Below are 25,044 nucleotides of genomic sequence, written 5' to 3'. Positions count from 1 at the left end.
GTATGGGATTTTATACAGGTAGAATGTGAAGTAAACAGGGAAAATACAGGTGGCAATATAATTCAATTTAAACAAAGATACAGTTTAGTTCAATGGTTTTGGTGCACAACAACCCCAGCGTGTCGCCTGTATGTATGCAAATGCGTGCCTGGGTGATATTTAGCCCTTTGGTAATAATATCCAGAATCTAAATTTAAAAAGTAGGTAGGCAGTACAGTACAGAAACATTATTTCTGTAGGTTTACAAACAGATGATACATTTTGTGTATGATTAATATGATTAGTTTTTATGTTGCACAATAAAGTGAGTGCATGCATTCACACAAAAAAAGAAAACCATCGACACTCAGGCCAACGTACATTTATTTTTGCATACATACAACATAAACTGCTTCATACATAAAGGTGCAAGCGGCTGTGCACTTAAAATATGGAACGTCTGGTATTGACATGAATCTCGCAGCTTCATGATTTTATCGTTAATACGCACAGAATATGTTCAACGACACAGACTCTTATTCACTATGGGTTATTATTAATATAGCCATAAAAAGGGGACACTGACCTCACAAAAGGAGCAATTTGTTTTCCTATAAAATTTTTCATCCTGGAACATGACATGACACAAAGCGCTGGCTAAGTCACCTACTGTTAATTAATGCAGATATAGTTTCTACTCATAATCACATGTTTAAAACGGAGCAGCTGGTTCTTTCTTGGTTCACATGATTTATCCACCACGAACCATTAAAATGCTTTTCAAGACATTTTAGCCTTTTATTTATTATTTCTGAAGATTTTTTTTGGGAGGGGGGGGCGACAATTGATTCGTCTACAACAGCAGGCGTGTGTGTCGCGTTAGGGAGGATTTTGCTCTCACTGATCCCATTTTTGCTAAACTATTGCTTGTCATCACTGATGTCGAGCTACGAAACTCGACAGCGGTCAAAGAGTGAGGGTAGGTAGTACAGGAACAAAGAAATACTGACATCACCTCTTGACAACAACACCACACTCACACACACACACACACACACCTTAAGAATGGTTAAGGAATCAGTGAAGTTCTCAACTGGAGGAAACAACGGGCGATGTCACAGGTGGCGCCGCGAAAAAGGCCGAGAGGAATTTCACGCGCTCCCTACTGGAATGTATTTGGCGCCCGGGAGGAAACGCAGCCAACAGCCAACTGGGAAATGTTCTCTGGTGATGCGTTCGGGGTCCGAGCTTTCAGTGTCGATGAGTCTGTGTTTGCAGTGGTGAATAATTCTCACTTTGTGGTTGCTTTGAGTGATGCCTGTCGTCAGCCCTCAGGACATTAAATACAGTTGCAGCCGCGAGTGAGATAATACAGTGGCTGTTAGTTCAGAGAGCCTGTAGGCAAATACAGTGTGTTCGAGAGAGAGAGAGAGAGAAGAGACGAGACTTCTTAGGGGGAAAAGCTCTGGTATTTCACTGTACACAAACACACACACACACACACTTACATACAAACACATAAACGGACGATATGCAGCTCAAACACGACACGTTACTTCTCACCACAGTATCAACGCTATATCATCTAGAGTAAATGTTCTCGGAAATTAAAAGCATGATTAAGAATGGCCCTTGTTTGATGCCCTCGGACTCTCTCTCTCTCTCACACACACACACACACACACACACACACACACACACACACACACACACACACACACACACACACACACACACACACACACACACACACACACACACACACACACACACACACACACACACACACACACACACACACACACACACGAAGGTGCCACATTCTCTGGATCTACAGTAGTACGGTTTGATGCTTTGGATAAATCAAGGAGGTGGAAAGGTGGGAAAATAATAAAATAAAGCCCTCATCTCTTCGATCTGCGGGCTCTCTTATTTTTGTCTCTCTGCCGTCGACAAGAGAGCACGTGCAGCCTTTCAGTGCATATCAGTTACATTGTGCAAACCACTGATACGGTCATCACAAACACGCGCGCGCGTACTTACATTTAGCGAGTTTCAGTTTCCATATTTGAAAACGTAAAATTCATACATAAACCACTATGTATACGTTTTTTTGATATAGAAGCTACAAAATATGTTTAGCTAAGCGTATAGACGAGAGAATGACGACTGATAAAAAAAAAAATTGCTATCGAGTGGAAACTGAGATATTCCAGAGCATCAGTCGTGTGCCAGCAAAGCAGTTTGACCGACTGTGACGCCGACTCGCGCCGCCGCTGTGGTTCGCGCTGTGGCGTCGGAGAGGAGGCGATGACATGACCCAGTGCAACATAAAGTACATTCATGATAAAAAGCGAGCGCACGATTATGACTTTTGAACTCTGCACTCCTCAAACAAACTTTACAATTGTACTCTTTGCAAATGAAAGCAATGCAACTGCTGTATACAGCAGCAAATCTGGAATCGTATGTAGAACCTGCAGTGCATTAGCCTCCTACCACATGACAAAACCGAGAAAGTAAGATTCTCCTCTACTCTTTGAGAATCCTGCGCGATGGACAGATATAAACTGCAGCGTGTTTGGTGGCAGACATCGATTTGGGTGAAACCCCTCGCGGGCCAACACCGCGCGGCCACAGAGACACGTCTAGATATTGCACGGGTGCTTACACAAAGGATTTGCGCATATAGATATACTTTGTATAACTGTGCACTGTAGAGACACAGGCACGTCTGCTGGCATAAATTAAAAAAAAGGACAATTAATATTTAAAATAAAACGGTAATTTCACCAAGTAAGCAAACATCTCTGTGGTCAGAACACACACGCTTTCCTTTCCTGTGATAAAAGAAGGGGGATCGGTCTGTTCTTCTTAAATACTGTCTCTTTTGTACATAAACACAAACATATACACATGTTTTCATAGATCTATACATATCTGGACGTGCCCTTTACATTATCAAGGGTCGATTCCTATCTTTCCGTCGACTCCCTGGGGAAGAAGCAGCCGTCGCCGGATCCCTCTGGGAGTTTCGGGTTCGCAGTCGCAGTTCTAGTCGGGACAGGAAGAGGGAAGGTCGGGAATGCTGAAGGGGCGGCGGACAACCAGTCGGGCTCGGAGTCGAACACAGAGCGAGAGGGCTGAGTCCGAGTTCGGGGCACCAGGGAATTGGGGGGGAAGTTCTGTGGCGTTTTGGTCGTAGGCGGAAAATCCAAATCGTCATCAAAAGTGACCCACTGCTTGGTGGGTTTGCCCTCCGGTGGAACGGAGGAGGGCGGTGCCAGAGGCAAGGCAGGGACAGGAGCTGGGGCGAAGGGGAACAGAGGAGCAGGTGTGGTAGGATTGAGAGTGGATGATGGTCCAAAAAGGGACATGGTCCTTTGGAGCTGGGAGGTGGGCGCAGCTGCAGGGGTGGGGATGAGCGGCTGAGTAAGAGCGGGCATGGGCCTCTGAGGGTTCGGCGCCATGCTGGGACACTGGACGCTGAAGTCGGGGGTGAGCGAGCGAGCGTGCTGCTGCTGTGCGAGCGGACCTGTGAAGGGATTGGTGCTGCTGGGTCGGACAGGAAGCGGTTCGGCTGGAAAGGGGCAGGGGGAGGCCCGCAGCGCCTCCTGCGAGCGACTGCGAGACGGGACCGGAGGGGGCGGGAGCAGGGAGGAGGCAAACGGTGACGGGGTGGAGAGCGAGGAGGAGGAGGAGGACGACGAACCGAGCGGCCGCAGGTCCGACAGTGCGGAGGACTGGAGGGAGAAGGACGACGGGAGAGTGCTGGAGTTGAACATGGACAAAGTAGGAGCGGAGGGGGGAGCGCGCAGAGAGGAGCCTCTGCTCAGGGACTGGGTGGCGCGCCTGGAGGAGGAGGAGGAGAGGAAATCGGACGAGAGCGTGTCGAAGGGGTCGGGCTTCCATTGTGCTTCATTTGGGATTCCGTTCAGTCCATTCGTCTGAGGAGGAAAACAAAGAGAGAAAATGCCGTTCAGCTGTCAGAACGACTGCACCGCTGAAATATGAGCGTGTCTAACTGTAACTGATAAATCATCAGTTCTCTATATCGAGAGATAAAAGATACTCTGTGGAGCTTTTTCTGTAAACATTGATTACATTCAGTGCTTCTTACTAAAAGATAATGGCGATATTAGGGAGTAAAAAAAAATTCACATGCATATACTGCACTATAAATATTGGTGAGGAACAACAAAGAATTGCAATTGAGGCTTGATATTTTACAGTTACAGTTTGACCTTTTTTTTTTTTTTAACTTACTGCGAAAGGCTTGTAAAGACCAATTTAATCGACCAGACGATAAATCTGTCGGTCTCTACATTGTTTTTTATCCGTATCAATCAGAGGCAGCACCACACTTTGACCTAAATTTAATTTTCTGTCACATCACAGTCTGCAAATCTTAAGATGTGTACGACCGTTTTATGTTTGTGTTTCATGGCTCCCGTACACATTAGCGTCATCTCCCTCTGCAGTCAGCAGGTCACAGGTCTTTTGAGTCGCCCACATACCAATGTTGACTTGGTTCGACAAAGACGATGAGAACCTGCTCATTCAGCCTCAATCCCACCGACTGTTATAAACCTCCACAGGGTGCCTTTAATCTGTTTTCACTATAAAACACTCACAAACATGTATTGTGTTAAGTTTACTACTGCTGATACTACTGATTTATCACAGTTCACATAAAAAAAACACTAACTCTAGCACAGATAAAACATACATTACAAATTAGACACAATGTCAAATCAAATAATGACTTCATTTCACATTTGCTCACTTGAGAACCTGAACCACAGTGAGCAGACATGAAAGGACCAGTGAGGAGGGGAAAATGGCCGACGACAAACACCACATTTTTGAATCTGCTCCTTTTCTTTGTGTTATTTATGGTTTGAAATGTTTGACCCAACAAAAACAAAGTAATGCTCCACCCCGTGGTCCTAAAACAAAGACAATGCAGTAAACATCCAGGGTTAAAACAACTCGGGAGGGGGACATAAAGAAAAGGAATGAAAATCAAATATGAGAACAGAGAAAGGTGGAGGTCACTGGGTGTAATGCATGAGAGGTGATAATAAACATCGGAGCAGAGGACTGTTGTGCTATGGAGGATGAGACAAAGAGGTGGTTTTTAATATCAAGTACCTGTCACCCTGAGGGCTTCTCCGGCTTGTGAGAGAGAGACAAATGCATCAGAGAGACAAAAGCAGGAAGAATGACACACAACTAATCTGATGATAAAGCAGAAAAGAGTCCGACTCCTACAACTATCACGATTAAGAATTAAATCTCTTGTCTAATATTCAGAATTTGAGCAGGAACATGTAGTACATGACTCGTCTACAATCTTAAAAAAAAAGGTTGTTAGAGTTCTTTTTTCGAAATTCCGATAATATAATGAAAAGGAAGTTGGCACCAACCTGTGCAGCTGGGGCCGTCTCAGACTTGGCGGCATCGGGCGGAAGAGCGTGAGAGGAGCGGGAGCGGGGTGGGGGTTTGGGAGAGGCTAGACCCTGCGGAGGCCCAGCAGGGGCGGCGGCGGCGGCAGCAGCAGCAGCAGGGGGATGAGGCCCTGCTTGCTGCGGCTGGAGAGGAGCTTGAAGTGTCGGCTGCATCGGTGGTGGGAGCTGGGACTGATATGAAGGGGCAGTAGTTTGCGGCTGCATGGGCGCCTGCATTTGAACCTGGGGTCTCACTGCAGGGGGTGGCCCCAAGGGCGGAGGACCTGAGGGAGGAAACAGAGCAGAGTTGAGACTTTAATTCACCGTATCACATGAATAACATTCTAGTGTTGATAATCTTGTGTAATACCCAAAGGCAGGTCAGTCGGTTTTTCGGGTCGCGGGGCTCCGGGATGGGTGTCTGGGATGGGCCGAGGGGCCCCTGGATGCATTTCTTGGATAGGTCTGGGTGCTCCAGGGTGAGCGGGGGGCGACGGGCGAGACTGCGGGGGAATACTGATCACGCCGGCTCGAGGAGGGATATTCTGCAAGGTGAAAAGGGAATGTGAAACAGAAAGGAATTTAGAAGTTTGGAGAGCAATCAGTGGAAGAATTGATTTCGAACTAGATTTAGATCTCACTGGTCTGGGGGCACCTCCGGGTCCTGGAGCTCCCACTGCTGCCGGGCCCCGACCTGAAAGAGATCAGACAGACGAACCAGCTTCGTCAGCGACCAAAGAATAAATAAAATCCTACTATTCTGTATTTATCATGTGTCTCCCTAGGAAGAGATGTAAGGAGAAGCAGGAGCGTTCAAGAATCTGAAAAATTATAACTTTTAGTACTGTGCCTAATAACAGATCGTCAACTGCACACCCGCCCAAACGTATAACAGACCAAATTCCCCATGCTTGACTTCATTATTAATAATGACTAGGGTCATTCCTGAGTTACAGGAGGTCTGGAAGAGAGGCAGGCCTTGTTCTTGGAGCCGACCACCACACACACCTCGTCTTTTACTATTCTCTTGATGAACTCCTGTGAACAGTTAGATGTCTTCGTCTGTGTAATACTTCACTGCACAGCCGACAAACATAAGTCAATGCTGTTAACCACACACACACACACACACACACACACACACACACACACACACCAGGCCCCCCCCCCTTCCTGGGGACAAAGGGATGTAGCTTAACAGACACACACATGATGCAAATGGGTCAGGTGATGATGGGGCTAAGTCACCGAAAAAGGCTACGCAACCCAAACCCCATCATCCACCCAGGGGCAGGCTCATTTTGTGTCAGGGCATAGACAAATGATAACACGAGATAATCTCCTTCCATATCACTCCCTGCAAGTACAAGAAAAACGCCAGGCAAAGATTGATTCCAAGAGACAAATGAAAACTGACACATTAATCACTCGTCTTCAGTGATGCATTCAGTGCCGAGTGAGGCTGCGTCGTGGTTTGTGGACACTCACCTGCAGCAGCGTCCGGCCGAGGCAGAGCCGGGCTTTTTGGTCCTTCGCAGCACAAAGGAAACCAAACCACATGTACTGTTATACACACAAGTTGGAATGCCGGTCAGAGAGGAAGCAGCTGTTCACTTTACGAGCATGGTAGAGCAGCAGAGCGGTGAAGTCTGAGACGCTGTGAACAGGATTATGTATTTGCCAGGTTGTCGCCGAGCCGACTTTCATACAAATTTTTAACTCTGGATCGAAGGATTTTTTTCAAGAGCCCGACCAATATGGAATTTTGGGGGCCGATGCCAATATCGGTATTAAGTAGTAAAAGATTTCTGATGCCGATACATCGCCCGATATATATATATGTGTGTGTGTGTGTGTGTGTTTATACATATATATATATATATATAATGACCAATATATATAATGATAATACTACTAAATTGCACTTTTAAATGTGGTCTTATGGGTAGAAAAGTTTGAATTTCCTGCAACAAGGAATATTATTACTATTATTCTGCATTTCAGAAATATTGTTTTGCAACAGGCCTCCTACTGTAGGCAGATCTCTCTCTCACAAACAAACACACACACACACACGACTAAGACCACCCACAATGATGCACAATTGGTCACTGGTGGTGAACCATCAATATTAAAATGGCATCATAACATCGATCGCTCGGTGTGAGACTACAGGGGTCAGGTGACATAAAGAAGAAACACCACCTAGTGAAGTTACCTTCACTGCCTCTCCTAGCGAGCAGTGGGCTGAGACAGGCGCCACAGTCTTGAAGTCAAAAAGGGGGAAACAGTATTTTTCAAAAATAAAGTGAAGCAAGGAACATGACAAAACCAATAGATTAACAAAATAAAATATTTGAAAACTTCACCTTCTAGCTAATAATACCACATATTTAATAAATTCACATGGGGGCAACACTTTCTAGGACAGTTCACAACACTCACATAGAGACCCCAGAGGACGGATAGTTGTAAATTTGACTGCACATTTTATCTATGACCGAAATCTGACCTACTGATACGGTTTAGGTAATGCACACAGGCAGGACTGAATATTGAACTTAACCACAAACACACACTTAGCAGCTGTAGCATTGCATATGTTTAGAATTTAACGGCACAACAGCTGCGAGCAAGACAAAAAGGGTCGGCAACGCTTGCAATTGATTATCCATGTCGAGTTCTAGACTGGTAGTCGATGATACAGCCAAGATATCTGAATGATCCGAAATATTCCAATCAGAAACCCAACAACTCACTGAAGCTGCAAAGTCTTAAATTAGGTTCTGGCGCAAACTGTGACTCATTTTAAGTCCTATTCTAGAAACAGAAATTAGTACTGGGTCTCTATACAAAACAAAGAACATCTAATGATGACAGCTTGCTGAATCAGCACTAATGCAATGTGCTCCTCTGTGTACAGCGTCAGACGCACGATAGCAGCCAGCCACTACTTCCAATGCTTCAGCAACGTAAGCAAATTAAAGCACAGTTCCACAGCTATGACTTTACCTCCAGAGCCCTTCCTAACCGGAAGAGGGCTCGTGCCTCCTTCAGCAAAGAGGTGAAGCAGTTGGATAAAGGGGAATATGTTAAAAAAAATCACACAAATATCCCTGTTTCAAATGAAGGATGTTATTTAGTCGCAGGCTACATTTCTGAGTTCTACCGCAGAAAACTAGGATTTAATTAACTGTATACAAGAGGGTTAATAGTTAATAGGGTGATAGTATACCTGATGGTGGTGGTGGGCGCTGGGGGGGTGCGGGTCTGGCCGGGGGGGCGTTTGGACGAGGGGGAGGGGGGCGTTTGGGCTCAAAGCCTTGAGATGTGGGGGCACCAGGCTGGAAGTCAACCGGAGGCCCTAAAAAATAAAAGAGGAGCAAGTTTACAAATGACAAAGGGAGTTTAACTGAGGAACAACTAGTCACACGATACAGAGAAGAACCTCTATACTGTGTCCATTACATGACCTAATGTCATGTGATTTATGTGGTATGCCATCCTTCAGTTTGGTCCCTGTGCGCAGCTGGTATGACGCTAACACTGCACACAATTCAACACTGCACTACAAAACATGTTTCAGAAGGAAACATATAGTTTGCTGTAAGATGCACCACAAGCCGCCTCACACTAAACACTGATTGAATCATCACACGTTACATTTACCTGAACTTCTTCTCCTCAGTAATGACGGATTTAATTCAGCTTCCATGCATCACAAACAGAGCAAAGTTACAGTTTACATTCAAAGCAGGCAGAGACAGGAAGCCACCAGATTCAGGGCGCGTTAGGCTGCACGTGTGCTGCGCTCACCTTGTGATGGGCGGGAGGGTTGCAGCCCACGGCTGGGTCTGCTGGGGGCTGACGGTTCTCCGTGGGTCGGGGAGGGGCAGGGGCTGCCGCGGGGGGAAGGGAGAGGAGAGGACCCAGGGCCGGCGCCTGCTCCCGGCTGTAGGTGCTGGGGAAGGATCTCCTCCACCTCGTCGTCCACATCGCCTGGTTAAAGGAGACAAGAGGGCAAGAATTAATTTTCCCGGTGAGTGGCAATTCCCCTGAGGGGATAGGGATTGGGATTACTAGTCCCTGCTCACCTTCCATATCATAATCGTCGTCGCCCATGTCCGTGTCCTCGGCGAGCAGAGTGGAGCTGGCTGACATGGGGATGGTTCCACAGATCCTGTCTACGCTCATCTCCTCCTCCAGACTCTTGATCCAGCCTGGACTCTTTAGACGGACATCGATCACCTTGCCAAGGACCTATAATGTCACCAGGAGATGAAGGCAACGGAGAATTACTATGGTATACAAGTGAAAAACAGTGTTACAGAAAAGGAGATGGATAAAAAATTCATATCTATATTGTTAAGACTTTACGGGAGTATTTTTAAAGCTTAGAAGTCATATAGATTAAGTAGTTATGACTTACAGTGGAAGCACTGAGCGACAGAGCAGCGAGAGCAGAGTAACCTTCCAGGAAGGTCACCCACATTTTCTCCTCAACAAACCTGCAAAAAAAAGGACACTTGTCAATGTCGTCTAAACAGATAATGGCGATATACAGACGTCTCTCTGTGTCAGGACATCCGGCTAACCTGATGAGGATGACCTCTCCAAAATTGGTGAATTTGTCCAGAAGTTCATCAATGAGTGCGTCGCCAAAGTAGTCCTCCGGGCCGGAGGTGCAGAGCGACACCAGGATGGTTCCGTCCGGAGGCCCCTGCAGGGCGATGACGTCTTTGTAGACCTGGTGTCGAGCCTCCGGGTCAACCTCCAGGATGTCCACGTCCATTATTGCCACCACAGGCCTGGAGACGGATGAGAAAAAGTAAGGTAAGTGGAGAGGAGTGCTTAGGGGCCGTTGTGAGAAACACCCAAAAGAGCCTGAGTATTGGTTTGCACCGTTGCGGTAGCTGAGAGTCTATGTGATCAGTGGTTTCACTTGACACAGACGTGACATGAAAAGAAATAACATTTATTTCCACAACTCTCACAGATAAACAATATCTTGTTAGCGACCTGTGGTCTGAGGTCTTCAGCTCCGCTCTGCCATAGTACTTCAAGGCACCGGGGCTCCAGGGGTTGTCTGGGTCATCCTCACTCTCCCCAGATGTAGAGCCTGCAACTACTACATTCATCTCCTCAGCTGCAAGACATATGCACAAAAGCATAAATGTACAGAAATACATAAAAGTAAAGAAAGAGCTCTTTTGTTTTTTGTTGTTGATTTTTTTTAACAGTTTTTATTCTACTGTACCCAAGGAGGGACAGTAGGATGAATACGCCTAAAACGTATTTATGCCAGTGACAGGAAGGAAATAATTAAGGCTGGGAAGACCGCGGCTCTGTAGCTCACCCGTTTTATCGAAGTTCCACTTTCTCCTCTTCCAGAGTATGCGGTCAGTCCAGGCCGGCGTGCGGCACTTCTCGCTGGTGTCATAATCCTCTGAGAAGAGGTCATACTTGTAGGTGGGAGCAAAATCCAACTTCCCCTCGATAAAACCACGGAAGACCTGTTGAAGACAAGAGAACTTTCTTATCGGCTGAAGCGTAAAGGATGTGTCATCAGGTTTAGGTGTGTTTAAAAAAATCTAATATTTTAGGCATAAAACATCAACCCTTTGTTTGCTATAAGGTCTATAAATCCAGTGTTATTCACAGATCTTGAATCATAGTATCGACTTCATCCTTTTCTGTTGAGGAGAAGTGAAAGTAAACAGTTACTGCTGTTGTAAATATGTATACATATGTATTCTGCAGGGGCCCGTACCAAACCGGCGTTCTTCTGATCCAACAGCTGGTCACCGGCCGTCAAAGCGTCCCAGCTCTGCTGTTTGATGAGTTCTTTCACTTCCTCGTTGGGCAGGTTGATACGATAGTTAAAGTCTCCACACCAGAACACGTAATCGTGCGAGTACAGCAGACGACCCTGGGGAACGAGACAGATGCATGGAAATTAAGACTAAAAGTAGATTTTGTTTAGTGTTATTAACAGCCATGTCTACTCAATTGCCAACGGGCAACCTTGAAGGATAAGCGGGAAGGCTAATGGATGGTTGGATGAATATTGTTATTACCATGGGGAAGCTGAGTCTGCGCGTGATCTCACTGTAGTCGTCGTTCCTCTCCTTGACCTGCGATTGGCCAGCAGCAAAGTGGGAGCAGACGAAGCAGATGCTGGTGGTGTGGAATAGGAGGCGGATGGCAACGCCACCTTTGTTGCCCGTGGCTCCACCCATTCCAGTTTTTACAGTGTCTACAGCCACATCCCTGAGAGATACACGGCAAGATCCCGTCTATAACCACACCTGTGATTTAAGTATAACCACATATGTTCCTGATGAGAATGTGTAATTTCATACCTGATGAAGGGTGCATGCTGCGGGCGGATGAACACAAACAAACACACTCCCACCAGCTGCTCCGAAGCAAGCAGCACATACTTGTGGTCCCGTGAGAGGTTTTTCTGGAGCTCGGCTGCCCACAGTTTCTGGTTAGTGGTGCTGAAACCAGGACAGAAAGACGTGATGTAGTGTAGAAAGGGTATAATTCAAGAAAGACAGTGAGGCTGCTTTCAGACATGCACTGATGTCCAGATATTTTCCTAAAAACTGCTTTCCACATTGGAATTATCATCATGTCTTGCCTTCTGCAACGCTCCACCCAGATGCCTCAGAATGTTCTAGAAGTTTTCCTGTTGATGTGAACACGTCTGACTCGGACTTCCCTGCTGCGTTCGTTATTTTCGAAAGGCATTATCCAGAAAATGTAGAAACTATTTTTCCGGACATTTTCTAGAATGTCCGGAAACATTTTTTCACAGCGAAATATCTTGGCTATTCCGGATTAATTCAGATTACAGGTTACTCGCAAACATACCTGGCACTGACAATGTTGCCGGCATTCAGTTCAACCATTTCCTCAAAACCGACAGCAAAGATGTCTATGGGGTTGGCTTTGCTGTCTGTAAAGAGAAAGAAATACACAATGTACGACACAAATGAAAAAAATATTATTATGTATTCCATCTTCATGTTTTATTTTAAATAGTCAAAAATACGATGACTTCAATAAGTACAACACTTTGCCATAACAATTTACCGTTATCAGTGAGTGCGGATCAACAAACACCAACATACCCTGGAACTCAGGATGCCCTGCCTTCTTTGGAGCATCCAGCAGCCAGTCGTTGAGTGTCTGGTTGCGGAAAGCAATGCTGCGAAACTGTTTACCCCCGTTGACGTTCCAGGTGCCGACGCCCACCCGGATCTGCCTGGGCCTCGTGTATTTATGGTAGTTCTGACACATTCCCAGCAACACTCGTGGGGAGGCTGCAGATGGGAGGAGAGGGTGATTAGGGGGGGGGGGATATTTGTGTGTCTGTAGGGAGGGTGGCACACAAGGAAACAACGACAAAAAATGGGAGAAGGCTAATCACAACCAATGGGAGACATCCAAAAACACTAACAATTCTGGGGGGGGGGGATGGGGCTTGGGAGGAGGGGTGTAATCTTTTTATCTTATCCGTATTTTACTGAAATACAGATAAAATTCCAATAATCAACCTTGGTAATGGTTCATGTCTCTCTCTTAATTTTGTTTAATTTAAGGGCAAAATGCAGCATACTCTTTCACTGTTGCAGGACTCTGATAAAATGCAACAGACAAGAGTGTGAAACCACTACCAACATTGGATAATAATACATGAATGAAAAATAACGAGTAGCAAACACGGATGAAGGGACAAATACAGGATGTGACAGAGGATGAAAAGATCCATCCACTTGGGGGCAGTCGGTCAGTTACTGTACCTGATTGTAAGACGGGCTCAGTGACTTAAGATTGTGCGCAAAGAGGTGGGAGAGAAGGGAGAGAAGGGCGGGGTTAACCAGCGCTTTAGAAAGATAACGCTAGCAGTGCAGTCGGTCGGCCGTTAATCTAACCGGGACAGAGCGCTGACATGTGGAGATTACACTTCCCCCTTGACGCGTCACAGACAAACCCTCCTATTGGGCAGAGTAGCTTCTGGCTTACATGGTTAAAAGATACAGGTTAGAACTGGTGAAGATATTTAAATAATTCCCCCCTTGATGGAGCTAAGAGGAAATTACATTCTTAAAATTGCAATTAGAAAATATAAAAGCTGTAATATGTAAAATGGGGAAAACATTTGTTACACTATTAATAAGTACATTTTTACCCAAATGGGATCTCTTGATTCATTTAAACCATGCTTCATTTTACCCAAGTAGTGAATAATTACCGTAAAGACTGGAGGTGGTGAGCAAGGCCCGAGCCTTGTCCGCCAAATCGCTGTTGAGCGTGGAGCCCAGCCTCAGGATGTCTATCGCCTCTTGCTTCGAACTGTCAAAGAAGTTGTTCTGGATGGTCCTCGTCACAGAACGGGCTCCGTCTTTTAGCTTCCCCACCTACAAAAAAGAAGAAAAAAAAGGGGGTGCGCAAAAAGACAAATTAAAAACAAATGTTGTAAAGATTCAAAGTGAATGAGAGATTCAAGACCCTTGAACCTAGCAAGAGGGATCAAAACTGCCAGAGACTGTGCAACTTCAACATTTTCCTGATTCATGTGCAACGTGATTTGAGCTGTTGCCACATGGCGATAATTTTGATTCCTCCAGGTGCGACCGATCAAGACAACAGATGTTGCCATGAGAGTGCAGGCAAAATTGGAAATGATAGCACAGTGAGAAAATTATCACTCTCTTTAAATAGATTTCTGTCAATCAGAGAATCAGGTCTCCGTGGAGCTTTTTAGAGTTGCCAGGTCCAGATAAGAAGGGATCATTGGGAAATCTCAAGGGAAATAAAATCAGGTTTTATGAATATATATATATATATATATAAAAGAGATCCCTCCCATCCCATCCTCAGTCATTTAGCCCATAGACCCTTAATCAATAATGCACCAGAAATAGACCCACAGCTCAAATACGACATCAACTGACTGGTTGAACTTACCACACAGGAAGAGAGGTCCAGAGGACAGCAAAGAGAGACAGCACACAAAAGTTAAGAAACGAAAGCACTCAGTTCTACTCACAGACGATCAACTGCTCATGCAGAATTCTGTCGCTGCATGCACAACTAGCCATTTACACTTTAATATCAAAGTCACAATGTATATTTTTAAATCCTAAATTCTGTCAAACATACGGTACAGGGGATTTTGCGACATTTGTGGTATTAATGATTCCCCTTTCATGGCTTCTTTTATTAGGCTGCAGTGATGTGAGATGAACTGGTCACGAGTTAGGTGGAAACAGGTTGTGAGGGTCGACTGAGAGACAACTGAATGTCTCTCAGCCTCAGTGGACAAAAAAAAGACGTTAATATAAAAATAACTGAATTTCAAGGTGGCAAAACTTAAATATGAAATTATTTTTTGACATATCGACCTTAGCTTAAGTTTTATTTTTCCAGTTTAGAAGGAGTAGTCTTTTACATATTAGTAACGAGTGTTTATGAAGATTGTCTTTTCCAGAGATGAATCCTAAATGTCCAGCATTTACATATTTTAAGATTAAACAGAATTTAAAAAAAACAACTAGAAAACTTCTAATTAAATTCCTTCTCTCATTCAAAGTTTCATCTGCTCAGGCAGAGACATATTTACCGTGTTTCATACATAATCTAAAAAGGTCAAACTGAATTATTACGAACTTGTGTATCTGTGAGTATTTTCAGTTTGTCCATAGTTTGTACCTTGGCCTTGCCGTCCAGGGCACCAGTGCCTGCGTAGATCTTACTGACGGAGTCTCCATTGACGGACCACATGGTCCTGAAAACCTCCTGGAACCTGGCCACCAGCTGGGGTTTCTCTGTCAGACTCATTTCCTCCAGCTGCTTCGGCAACATCTGGGTGCGGCGAGGAACAGAGGGTTAAGACTAGAAGCCTCCCCCACTGAGGACAACAGGCTTTGACTAAAGAAAACGCAAAATGTCATAACAACACAAGAGCTTAGTGCGTCAGACTCCTACCTCGAGGGCAAAATAGGCTTGTACGCTGTTGGTTCGATCCAGACAGTCCAGGCAGTTGGTCCTGATGGTCCCACCCTGAGTCCTACAAAGACACGTTCAAATGAGAAATGACAGACAAAATAACATTTACTACAATATGTGTTTTTATTCTTTTCTCACCTTGTGATACCCGTCTCTCCAGAGTAGTAGAAGAACCCACACTCGTCCATGAATTTGCCGAGCTGGGGTTTCAGGACACTGTGCAGCTTGTCTGCTTTGCCTCCCTTCACATTTTGGTGGTAGTCGAAGTTCACCATTTTCACCGCCGCCACATGCTCCGATGCCTTTAGATGACTCTGGGGAAAAAAGTGAGAGGTCGAGAGGAAAGGCTTAATCCCAGAAATTCTAACTTAATTTCAAATGCAATGTACGTTGTTTGGACCTGAAGCAGCATTCGTTTTCAGTTGTTGATGCAAAACCAGTGGCTTGAATTCTTAGGAATTAGGAATTAGACATGCTGTTGACATCTGGTAAAAAAAACATTGACTCTGCTTCCAGGTCAATGGAAAAGATTGACATTTAAAAGATCTAAATCTCACCTTTGTCATAGAGACAACATATTTGTTGCTTAGCTCACAGTAGCATTTACTTTTGTCTTTGCTAATATAACACCCAAAGCACACAATAGATTTTAAAAAAAGACCACAGTTATCAAGCATAATAAGTGGCTTACAAGTGCAGATTGAGAGCTGTCAAAACTTTTGTTATTACAAAAGTATATTATTACCTTTAATATTATTTAAAACAGTGTAGTTTTAAACCTAAAGCTTCTGTGGAAGCTTCAAGTCCACAGAAGAAAATGAGTCCAGGTAAGAATTTAATAAGTTTTTGAGATAAGCAAACCCAAGGAATAGGGTATTTTTTTATCATTTTTGATATCCATCCACTGACTCCCTCAGCAGGAAAATGCAGCAGACAGCATTCTGTCTTGAGCGGTAGTGTCCACCTACTCAGAAGAATTCCTCGCTGTTGCTAGTGTGTGGGTTTTTACAAAGAGACACATTGTTTGCCATCAGTGTGTGTTGTGGACTAATTCTTTTCCTGTTGTAGGCATCAGATTAACGTCACACTTCAGTGGTTATGGGACAGAGAATGGCTCCTCTCACCTGAAAGGCTTTACTGAGCATGTGTTCCCCTTCCTTGCTGCCGAGCAGGTTGATGATCACCTGTTTGCCGTACAACTTCCGCAGTGCAGCGAAGTGTCTGGAAAACACACACATGCAGTACAGTCCCATAATATGCACTGCCAAGTTTAAAATGACATCACAGACTAGTGGTTAACCAATAATATCCCTTTTCTAATATGATAGCAAAGTCAGTACACACAAGATGTCTCTGATTCATCAACAACAGCCTTACGGCGCACTGACGCAGGTGGATTTGTTTTGTAAAGATTTAGGGTCTGCTGGGGTAAAAAAAGAGTGGGGCACTGCAAAGCCAGGATACGTAAAGAATCTAGAATCCTCTATATCTGATGTAACTGGTTTAAAAGGATAAGAGATATGCAGCCAAATTCAGCAGGGAGAAAGGCAGATATGGGCTGAAGGCCGTGTTGATTATAAAGGTGTTGGATGTAGGAAATGTTGACTGAATTATTATCTGTAACAGGCTCTTACTGCAGAAAACCGACAGGATATTGCAAAGGATGACTCATCGCTTCTGCTCTGAACGGATATTTAAGAAACAAGAAGCGCTGCCAACTATTTGGTGTGAGAGAAAAAAAGACAGATTTGTTTCAGATTACCACGGACGGTGTACACAGTCCGCCATGCTTGTCTTGACATGTTAAAGATAGTAGTCATCAAAATACATAAATACAGGGCTCAGCCCTGCAGAGTCTCTACAGTTCAAGATGTCTGGAAATCAAACAACCGCCTCTTGAACTGAGTCAACACTGTGGCTACTGCACGACTGATAAGAGTGGCTTCAGACAGGTGATAAGCGGGGAACTATCAGGGTGTGGCACAGTGATTAGGGTGATCATCTTTCCTCTAGACGGCCCCGAGTTTAGGCCACAGTGACAGTCAGTCAGGCTTAAGTGTCCCCAACAAAAGTAGCAACTATAAAAGAGCGCTGCTCACAGTTTTGTCTTCCAAAAATTATGATTTAATAATTTATTAAAATCTGTGTATGTGTAAATCAACATATTGGATCCAGACTGACAACTCTGTGAGTGTTTACAGATAAAATGATGTGGTGGTTCTTGCAAACATTTAATTACTTCCTGTAAATAATCTACACAAGTATTTTGTTCACTTGTTGATTAAAGAAAACATGGATGGTATGTAACTGAGGAATTTCAATATCATTATTTATTAATATTGATTTAGAAATAGAAATAATACACACATGCACACGCTTAATTAGATGAACAGTTAAAAAATCTTTTTGAAAATGACTTTCAAAAGGATGTTCAAAAAGTCAAGCAAGGACTTTTACAAAGAAACAGTCTGCAATAACTATAAATTACAGTTTGCTGAGGTCGACAGCTAATCAAGGGCTTCGAATGTTTCCTTTCTGTTCCCTGCAATAAACCTGTCTCTGAGGAAAAACTTCAATTAACATTGTCTCCTTCAAGAGCCTGGAGAGATTTTTCACTATTGTAATTAGACCAGTAGCTGCAGCAAACCTTGTATTGTGGTGTCTCCTGTGTTCTTCTAAGGAGTGGGACTCAGCTGGAAACTAACACACACTCGTGTGCACACATAACACAGATCATTTTAATCACCTTTCAAATGCTGGCGCGTTTGCCTCAAATCCCCTTGAGAGTTTGACCCGATGAGAGCCGACCTGCAGAGCAGAGACAGTCACAAAGGACAAAAAAAAAAGAGACAAGTCAGAGCGTCTTCCCTCCGTAAAGGTCAAAAATGCCAAGTTGCGCAAAGACACATTTTGAAGATAGCAAGTTTTAGACAACATTTGAACAGAGGAAATGAGACCTTGTTTTTTTTAAAAATGGTATGAAAGTATGGGGCAGGAAAACAGCAACGGGGGGGGGGGGCGGCATGGGGAGATTTGTTCATACAGAGACAAAGACACTGAGCAGCAGAGAAATCCTGTTGTATGTCAAGTCTCTCCAACACCTTTATTGAATGTGTCCATGTTTTGTCTTTTTTTGTCTCACTAACTCTCCCACACACGGCCTTATTTTGATCGTATACCGATGGTGACTGAATCATGAGAAACACCAGAGAGCATGACAACACACGATGCACCTCGAAAGGGTTAGCAGGACACAAAACTTACATGGAAACCAGCTCATTCCACACTACAGGTCACGACTTGTTCCCTAACCCTGTGAGGACATTTCTACTGCTTTAGGGATTTTTCCTTGTTAGGCCATGAGCTCTCTACGTATGAAGTACAAGCTCATCTCTCCACGCAGGTCACTTAGGATGGGTATCGTTAGGATTTTGACTTAACTCATCGACAACAAAGTCTTAAATAATAACCTCTCCCTTGATGTCACTTACTTTAAACAGTCCTACAGTACATTGTTTGTCTCAAACTGTTTAGAGCTGCATCTGCTCAACCAAGCAACCACGAGGCTATTGAATCAGGAGCAACTGGACTCGGACTTAGTTTCTTGAAGACGTTTTCACCTCTCATCCACGAGGATTGATCAGAGCTGAACAAGAAGAAGAAGAAGAAGCCTCTTGGATGAGAGGTCTAGACCTTTTTGCTCCATGCTGCTGCCATTTTGTCACTCTTCCCTACTGTATCACTGCTGTCGTGCACATCTATGCCTAATGCATATTTAATAACTTCCTGAGATGGCATCTGAAAGGACTCGGGTTACCGCTGTACACCTCAGACCAGCTCAACAGTGAGCGCCTGGAGTTCATCTGGTCAAATCATCTTTTTTTAAACTTACTTTGATTGTGCTTTACTGCTAGAATATAATGCCCACATAGTTCAAGGTGTGTCCCAGACACTGACAAAGTATAATGGGGATTCATCTAGTGTTTATTTGGGATTAAAGCATATTTTTGAATATGCCCCAAGCTATCATTTTCCACTTATCACCAAATCCTCTGACGTCTCTTTCTCCAAAACAGCCATAAAAAACTATGAACTAAGATTTCGTCATCAACCAGGACTCTAACAGCTAGAGAGTAGGGGTCGACCGATATTCACCATTTTTTATGGTTATCTGTATCGTCATTTTTTTAATACCGTTTTGCCGATAAGATAATTTCATTTTAAAATGTGCTACTTTGGCTGTGATGCAGCCGCAGTCACTACCCTCTGAGCTTTAGCGATGTCCCGTCCATGTTTGTTTGTTCAACTTCATAATAACGCTGCTGACAGCTCCCTGCACTTTGTGTGTTGAGGTCATGTTGAAAGGTTCTGAGAATTAAACATGCGCTACAAGGCATTTCAACAACGTTTTGCGTTAAAGAGTTTGTGTTATTCTAAATCTTGACACATTTTATTACTGCAGACAAATATCAGTTATCAGTCTCTTAGATTAGTAATGATCGTTATCGGTCCGGAAAAAGCCATATCGGTCGACCCCTATAAGAGAGGGCAATCCTACCACCTTATTGATTTACATCTTTCCTAGCAGGGGTTTATGATACTGCACTACCATTATGTTTCAAGACTAATTCAAAACTATTTGTAACCTACACAAAGTGTATCATTATCAATGACTCTTATGGAAAGGATCGAAACTATCCTGCTCAGGGGATGATTTGGAGAGCACAGCGAAGAGAAAGAAAGCCTAACAAGCCACAGTCGGTACAGGGGGTCGTGTAGGTGCTAAAACAGTTTTTTAAAAGCAGATCTGTCTGAAAACAAGCCACAAGCCAGCTCCCCAGCGATTTTACAACAAAACTAAATAGGAGACCAATACGGTCTTGGCTTGCCTTAGCCATCTAAACCCTCCAATATGATCAGTTAACGCCTATCGAGCTGCCAGGGGGACAGTAATAGCCCGAGTGAAGGGAAGTGGCTGGGGGATGTTTTCAGACCAGGCTCTCACCTGACCAAAGAAGTCTGGGAGCTGAGGAAAACAGAAAAATGCCCTTTACCAACCACTAAATCTATCATTGACCTCCCTCATCTAATTCACCAGTCTGTGCAATGTCAGGAGGACAGGGGCAAGATAATCCCAGCGGTGTTGGTGTGTATTAAATGGTTGATCACAGCATCCTAAATTATATTTTTGGGACTTGTACTGTGTACGGGAGGTGAATAGAAATCCATATTTGGGATTACCTTAGTTTTTTCACCACTGTTCTTTGACATTGCACAGAGCAACTCCCACCTGCAGCAATAAAGCGCCAGCACCACAAAGAGCCACAAAAAAACAAGACGGTTATACCAGGTGGGGGTTTTCATCCGGTCCATTAAGTTTCCGATTGTCATTCAGGTGCAACAAAACACCCTTAATGGACTTTTTCTGAACACAGCATGGACAAAATGTGTTAAGGATAGGATAAAGATACCCATTATGATTACAAGGAGACTTTTCATTCCCCTTACGCTGTCGTAACAGATGCAAATAACTTTTTTTCTTGTTTAAGGAACTGCAATTTATCAGGCTTTATCTGAGTTCACTCTTACAGCGTGCAGACTGAGTCAGCCTCATCTATAAGCATTTATTAAAAAAAGTATTGTCTGCTACACAGACACAGGGTTTCATGATTTTCTTTCAGCGTGGCTAGAAGGAACAAATTCTGTTCTGATTACCTGGATTCCTGGCTGTTCCCAGAAAAGAGGAATGGACCCACGGATCTGTATGAAGGATGAAACTTTGTCATCCAGGAAAATGACCTGTAAGAGAGAAGAGGAAAGTTTGGTCAAGACATTTGCATTGTGATCAACTGAAAAAAATTAAAAAACAGACCGTAACATTGTCTTTGTAAACAAATAAAACCACAGGAAAATGATAGCATGTAACTTCCTCCATGACAAAGAAATCACAACACCACAGGGACTGGCCAAATTAACCAGAACACCTGACAACACAATACAATTTAAAAAACAAAACTGCCACACTTGTGAAGCTTCTGTAAACTTCCTATTCAGACTTTGGCAAAAGACAGTAAAACTATGGTAATTACAGTAATAGTAAAAAAAAGAAAATATGTATAGTTGTACTGTATTACACTGTATTGTAATTGTAGTAGTTCCAATTACTGTACCCAACCTTTGTTTCCTCAAGCATGAAAATGCCAGCTGAGGATTTAAGTAATTTTCCACATAGAAGATCAGAAATGTAAGTCTTGCATAATATTCAAATATACATGTTTCAGACAACATACTAACTCGGCAATAAAAGTACACACTGAACTGAGCTTCACTTAGTAAACAAACCTAAACTGCTGCAAAGTAAAAGGCTTCAGATTGAATCTTAAACACAAATAAAATCAATATGCAGATTTATTATCATCAACTATCATCAAATATTTTCAAAGTGACAGTAGAAGCTGTGGGAGTAATAGTGTTTCGCCACAAGACATCCACCAGCTCCTGAACAGTCAATAGATAACCAGTGTCTAAATAGACTGTATTAACCAAGGTCACGTGTCTCGATAAACAAATGCATATGATACATTATGTAAATATCCAACTGACTAAAGTGTGTTTGTCCCCGTCTCCTGCTCTGTGTCCTGTTTGTCCAGCTCCGATTGGCACCTAACAATCTGCCATGCACAGAACATACTGAATATAATCTACTAAAACCGAGGAAACTGCAGCATTAAAGTGATTTGTGACCGCCAGCTTTTTATCATGACACCTCTCAAACAAAAAGAGAGTGACCCATTAAAGCTGTAAAAGATCGGACTTACCTGTTCGGTCTCAACAAAGTTGGCCACCTGTCCGTCGTCGTTTGTTCCTCGGACGTTGAACCGTGTGCCGGCTCGCTCTGAGCTGAGGCGGGAGAAAATACAAGCCTTGGCCTGTTTGTGACCGGCGTAGATGGTCCTGATCTCCACGCCGCCGCACATCAGCCTCAACAGCCAGTCGTCGCAGTTTACGCCGTAATGTTTCAGGTGCAGGTGGAGAGACTGGTTCCTTTTCGATTCATAAAGAAAAGAATCAATAAAGTAAACAACACACAAGCAAAATTCAGTGTGAACAGTTAACTTTCACACCTTAGTTGCAAATCCCACAGCCAACCTCCATATGACACATTCAGAAGAAGCAAATTCCTCACACTGTGCAGATTGCAGAACATGTATAAATTTGGCTTTGCCTATTAGTCTCCATTTTACTCTGTAATCATTCAGCTCTTACCAAAAGAAGCGGTTATCCGTGGTATCTTCCAGGATCCTGCGATGCGCATTGAGACTCAGGTCCATGCTGATTCCGGAGGAAGACCAGGCAAAGTAGAAGTGTCCTGAGCTCAGGACCTTTCGCACCTCGGCGATCCGGTCCTCATCTCCTGGGTCGTTCTTCAGCGATATGAAGTCTGTCTGTGTCACCCTGAAAACCTCGGAGTCCTGCACCTTTCCCACCGAGCTACATCCCGTCACAACCACCAGGCTGTGGAGCATAGAGTCACCTGCAGAAGCCAGGCAGAGTATTATTTGGGGAAATGTATAAATGGTAGATTGCAAAAGAAAAAAGAATGGAAGCAACCAGCATGTTGACAGATTAATAATAAGCATTAATAGACAGGGCAAGGAATGGCTTATTAAACTTGGATGCCACTGGTTTATACAAAATCACTGCCCCGTCAAATCTCAGCCATCTATAAGACTGAGCTTTAATCTTTTTTCCTTGTTGTGATAACAGGAGCCCCCAAGGTCAAGTGGAGGACAGAAGAAAGCAGCTTACAAGTGACCAGTGGCAAACCAGAGGGCCTTCACAGGCAAACATGAACATAGCAATCAAGAGTCTGGATCAGACCCAGGACATTTCTCCAACACTGGGAGCAACAAATAGAGAAGATGTTTCAGTAGCTTTACCTAGATTCAGGCGGAGGACACCCAGGATTCCATAGGCATCGACAATCTTGGTGTATGTGTTTTTAATGGCCTCCTTCTCTGCTGCCGCTAGAAAAAACAAACAAAAGCAACACAATCAAAGGGAAATAAAGGCAGTTTCCTTCCTAAAAATCACATCCACCACTCAACCATTCTACTCATATCTCGTCACGGAGCAGTGACACGAGACGCCTTACACAGGACGGCGACAGCGCCCGATTCAAACATGAGGCATTCTTCCCTGGTCCTCGTCTCCACTATGACACTGTAGGGGGGTGGGTCCAGCTTGTGGTAAATGCGATATCCCTTGCTGAAGGCCATTGTTGACTCGAGATGGGGATAAGAAACCTACGTTATGACCTGAAATACAAGAAAAAACAATGAACAACAGATCAGAAACGAGAGAAATTCCAAACCACACACACACACACACACACACACACAACATCTGTGATTTGATGGGGATGTGTGACCCTATATAGTGTTTGCAGAGTTATGACATTTTGTTCAGGAAACGTTCGGAGTGAACCAAATGTAAAAGATGGAACAAAAAACAAAACTATGGATAATTGTACATCACTCCCAAGATAAGACCGTCGGGGGCTCCCATTGGAATTCGTGGCGATGCACCTACCTGTTAATGAGAGCTGTCATGTGATTGGCCAATACGCTGACGAGAAGAAAAAAAAACTATAATTGCGAAATCAAAATGTCAACACACTCCCGATAACGGAAGTCGCGCACACACATACAACAAATCAATGGTATTTTTAAAAAAAACAAAACCTGCTCGCAGGAGCACAGTGTGATCGATAACGTCAGTGGAGGCCGGCGGACTGACACTAACATCCAGCCCGGCACGGACAGTCACGACTTCACATTACATCCGCAGCGGGCGCAGCTACCGCTAACGCTTTTGTTTTTTTGGTGTTTTTTTTTTTACCCGCCCGCTTTCAGCTTCTTCAGCACTTCACGTTTTTTTTTTTTGGTGAGATGGCGACACGACCCGAGCACGACAACGACAGAGGCGACAGCGATGAGGCGAACGCGTTTATTCAACGCTAGCTGCTGACGCTAGCCACGTTAGCTAGATTAATCACAGTGGGCAGCTAGCATTCCTAGCTAGCTTAGGATATTGAGATGGTGCTACTACCTGCATCGTCCGGGGGATGACAAAGTCTAATTCTTTTTTCTTTTTTTTTTGGGACCCGACACGGCCATGTTTGACATACAATAAAACCGTGCACACGCTCTGACCGTTTTAATTTACACAATTGCATGTTTAGTTTTGGATTACAGCGAGGGAAAAGATGATGGACATCTCCTTACCGTCTCCCCCCGCCGGGTAGTAGTGACTCTGCCTCCGCTGCTGCGCTGCCTGTCACAACAAAACCCCCCCTCCCTTCCGGCGTGTTGGCGACATGGTACATTCCGACGCAAAGCACGTAAAGCTGCTGACGCTACCGTAATGTCTATAAAAAAAATTAAAATACAATCGCAAATGAGGCATTTACTCAAAAGTATATAAACATATACAGCCCCCCCCCCCCCCCAAAAAAAATAAAAAAAATAAATGTGTCAAACACAATTTAATGTTCAATTACGGTCCAGCTACAAAATGTAATCGTCCACTACTT

General features: G+C 44.0%; 1 protein-coding gene across 11 annotated transcripts; it reads right to left on the bottom strand.

Moving 5' to 3' along the window:
* Window positions 1-345: 345 nt before the first annotated feature.
* On the bottom strand, window positions 346-24,889 carry synj1 (synaptojanin 1). Of its 11 annotated transcripts, none has more exons than XM_047327514.1 (32): window positions 24,737-24,889; window positions 23,605-23,767; window positions 23,390-23,476; window positions 22,716-22,983; window positions 22,268-22,493; window positions 21,165-21,248; window positions 20,797-20,874; window positions 18,196-18,257; window positions 16,574-16,670; window positions 15,588-15,763; window positions 15,429-15,510; window positions 15,153-15,305; window positions 13,693-13,858; window positions 13,241-13,264; window positions 12,569-12,760; window positions 12,309-12,393; window positions 11,792-11,932; window positions 11,507-11,699; window positions 11,200-11,358; window positions 10,786-10,942; window positions 10,449-10,575; window positions 10,025-10,237; window positions 9,859-9,937; window positions 9,524-9,689; window positions 9,246-9,428; window positions 8,665-8,793; window positions 8,442-8,480; window positions 6,918-6,959; window positions 6,071-6,123; window positions 5,800-5,974; window positions 5,409-5,713; window positions 346-3,926 (listed from the first exon to the last, which is right to left on the bottom strand). In XM_047327514.1, exons 2-32 carry the CDS (start codon window positions 23,726-23,728, stop codon window positions 2,955-2,957), a joined length of 5,037 nt encoding a protein of 1,678 aa, XP_047183470.1. In that variant the 5' UTR covers window positions 23,729-23,767; window positions 24,737-24,889; the 3' UTR covers window positions 346-2,954. The 11 variants fall into 11 exon arrangements, with proteins under 11 accessions (XP_047183470.1, XP_047183473.1, XP_047183472.1 ...); XM_047327517.1 differs by having other exon boundaries at window positions 13,693-13,849; XM_047327516.1 differs by lacking the exon at window positions 24,737-24,889 and adding an exon at window positions 24,042-24,719.
* Between the last annotated feature and the right edge of the window lie 155 nt (window positions 24,890-25,044).

Source organism: Scophthalmus maximus, chromosome 2 (assembly GCF_022379125.1).
Source record: "Scophthalmus maximus strain ysfricsl-2021 chromosome 2, ASM2237912v1, whole genome shotgun sequence".
NCBI classification, from domain to species: domain Eukaryota; kingdom Metazoa; phylum Chordata; class Actinopteri; order Pleuronectiformes; family Scophthalmidae; genus Scophthalmus; species Scophthalmus maximus.
Note: the sequence above shows the minus strand (reverse complement) of the source record. Positions and strands in the feature narration are given on the sequence as shown.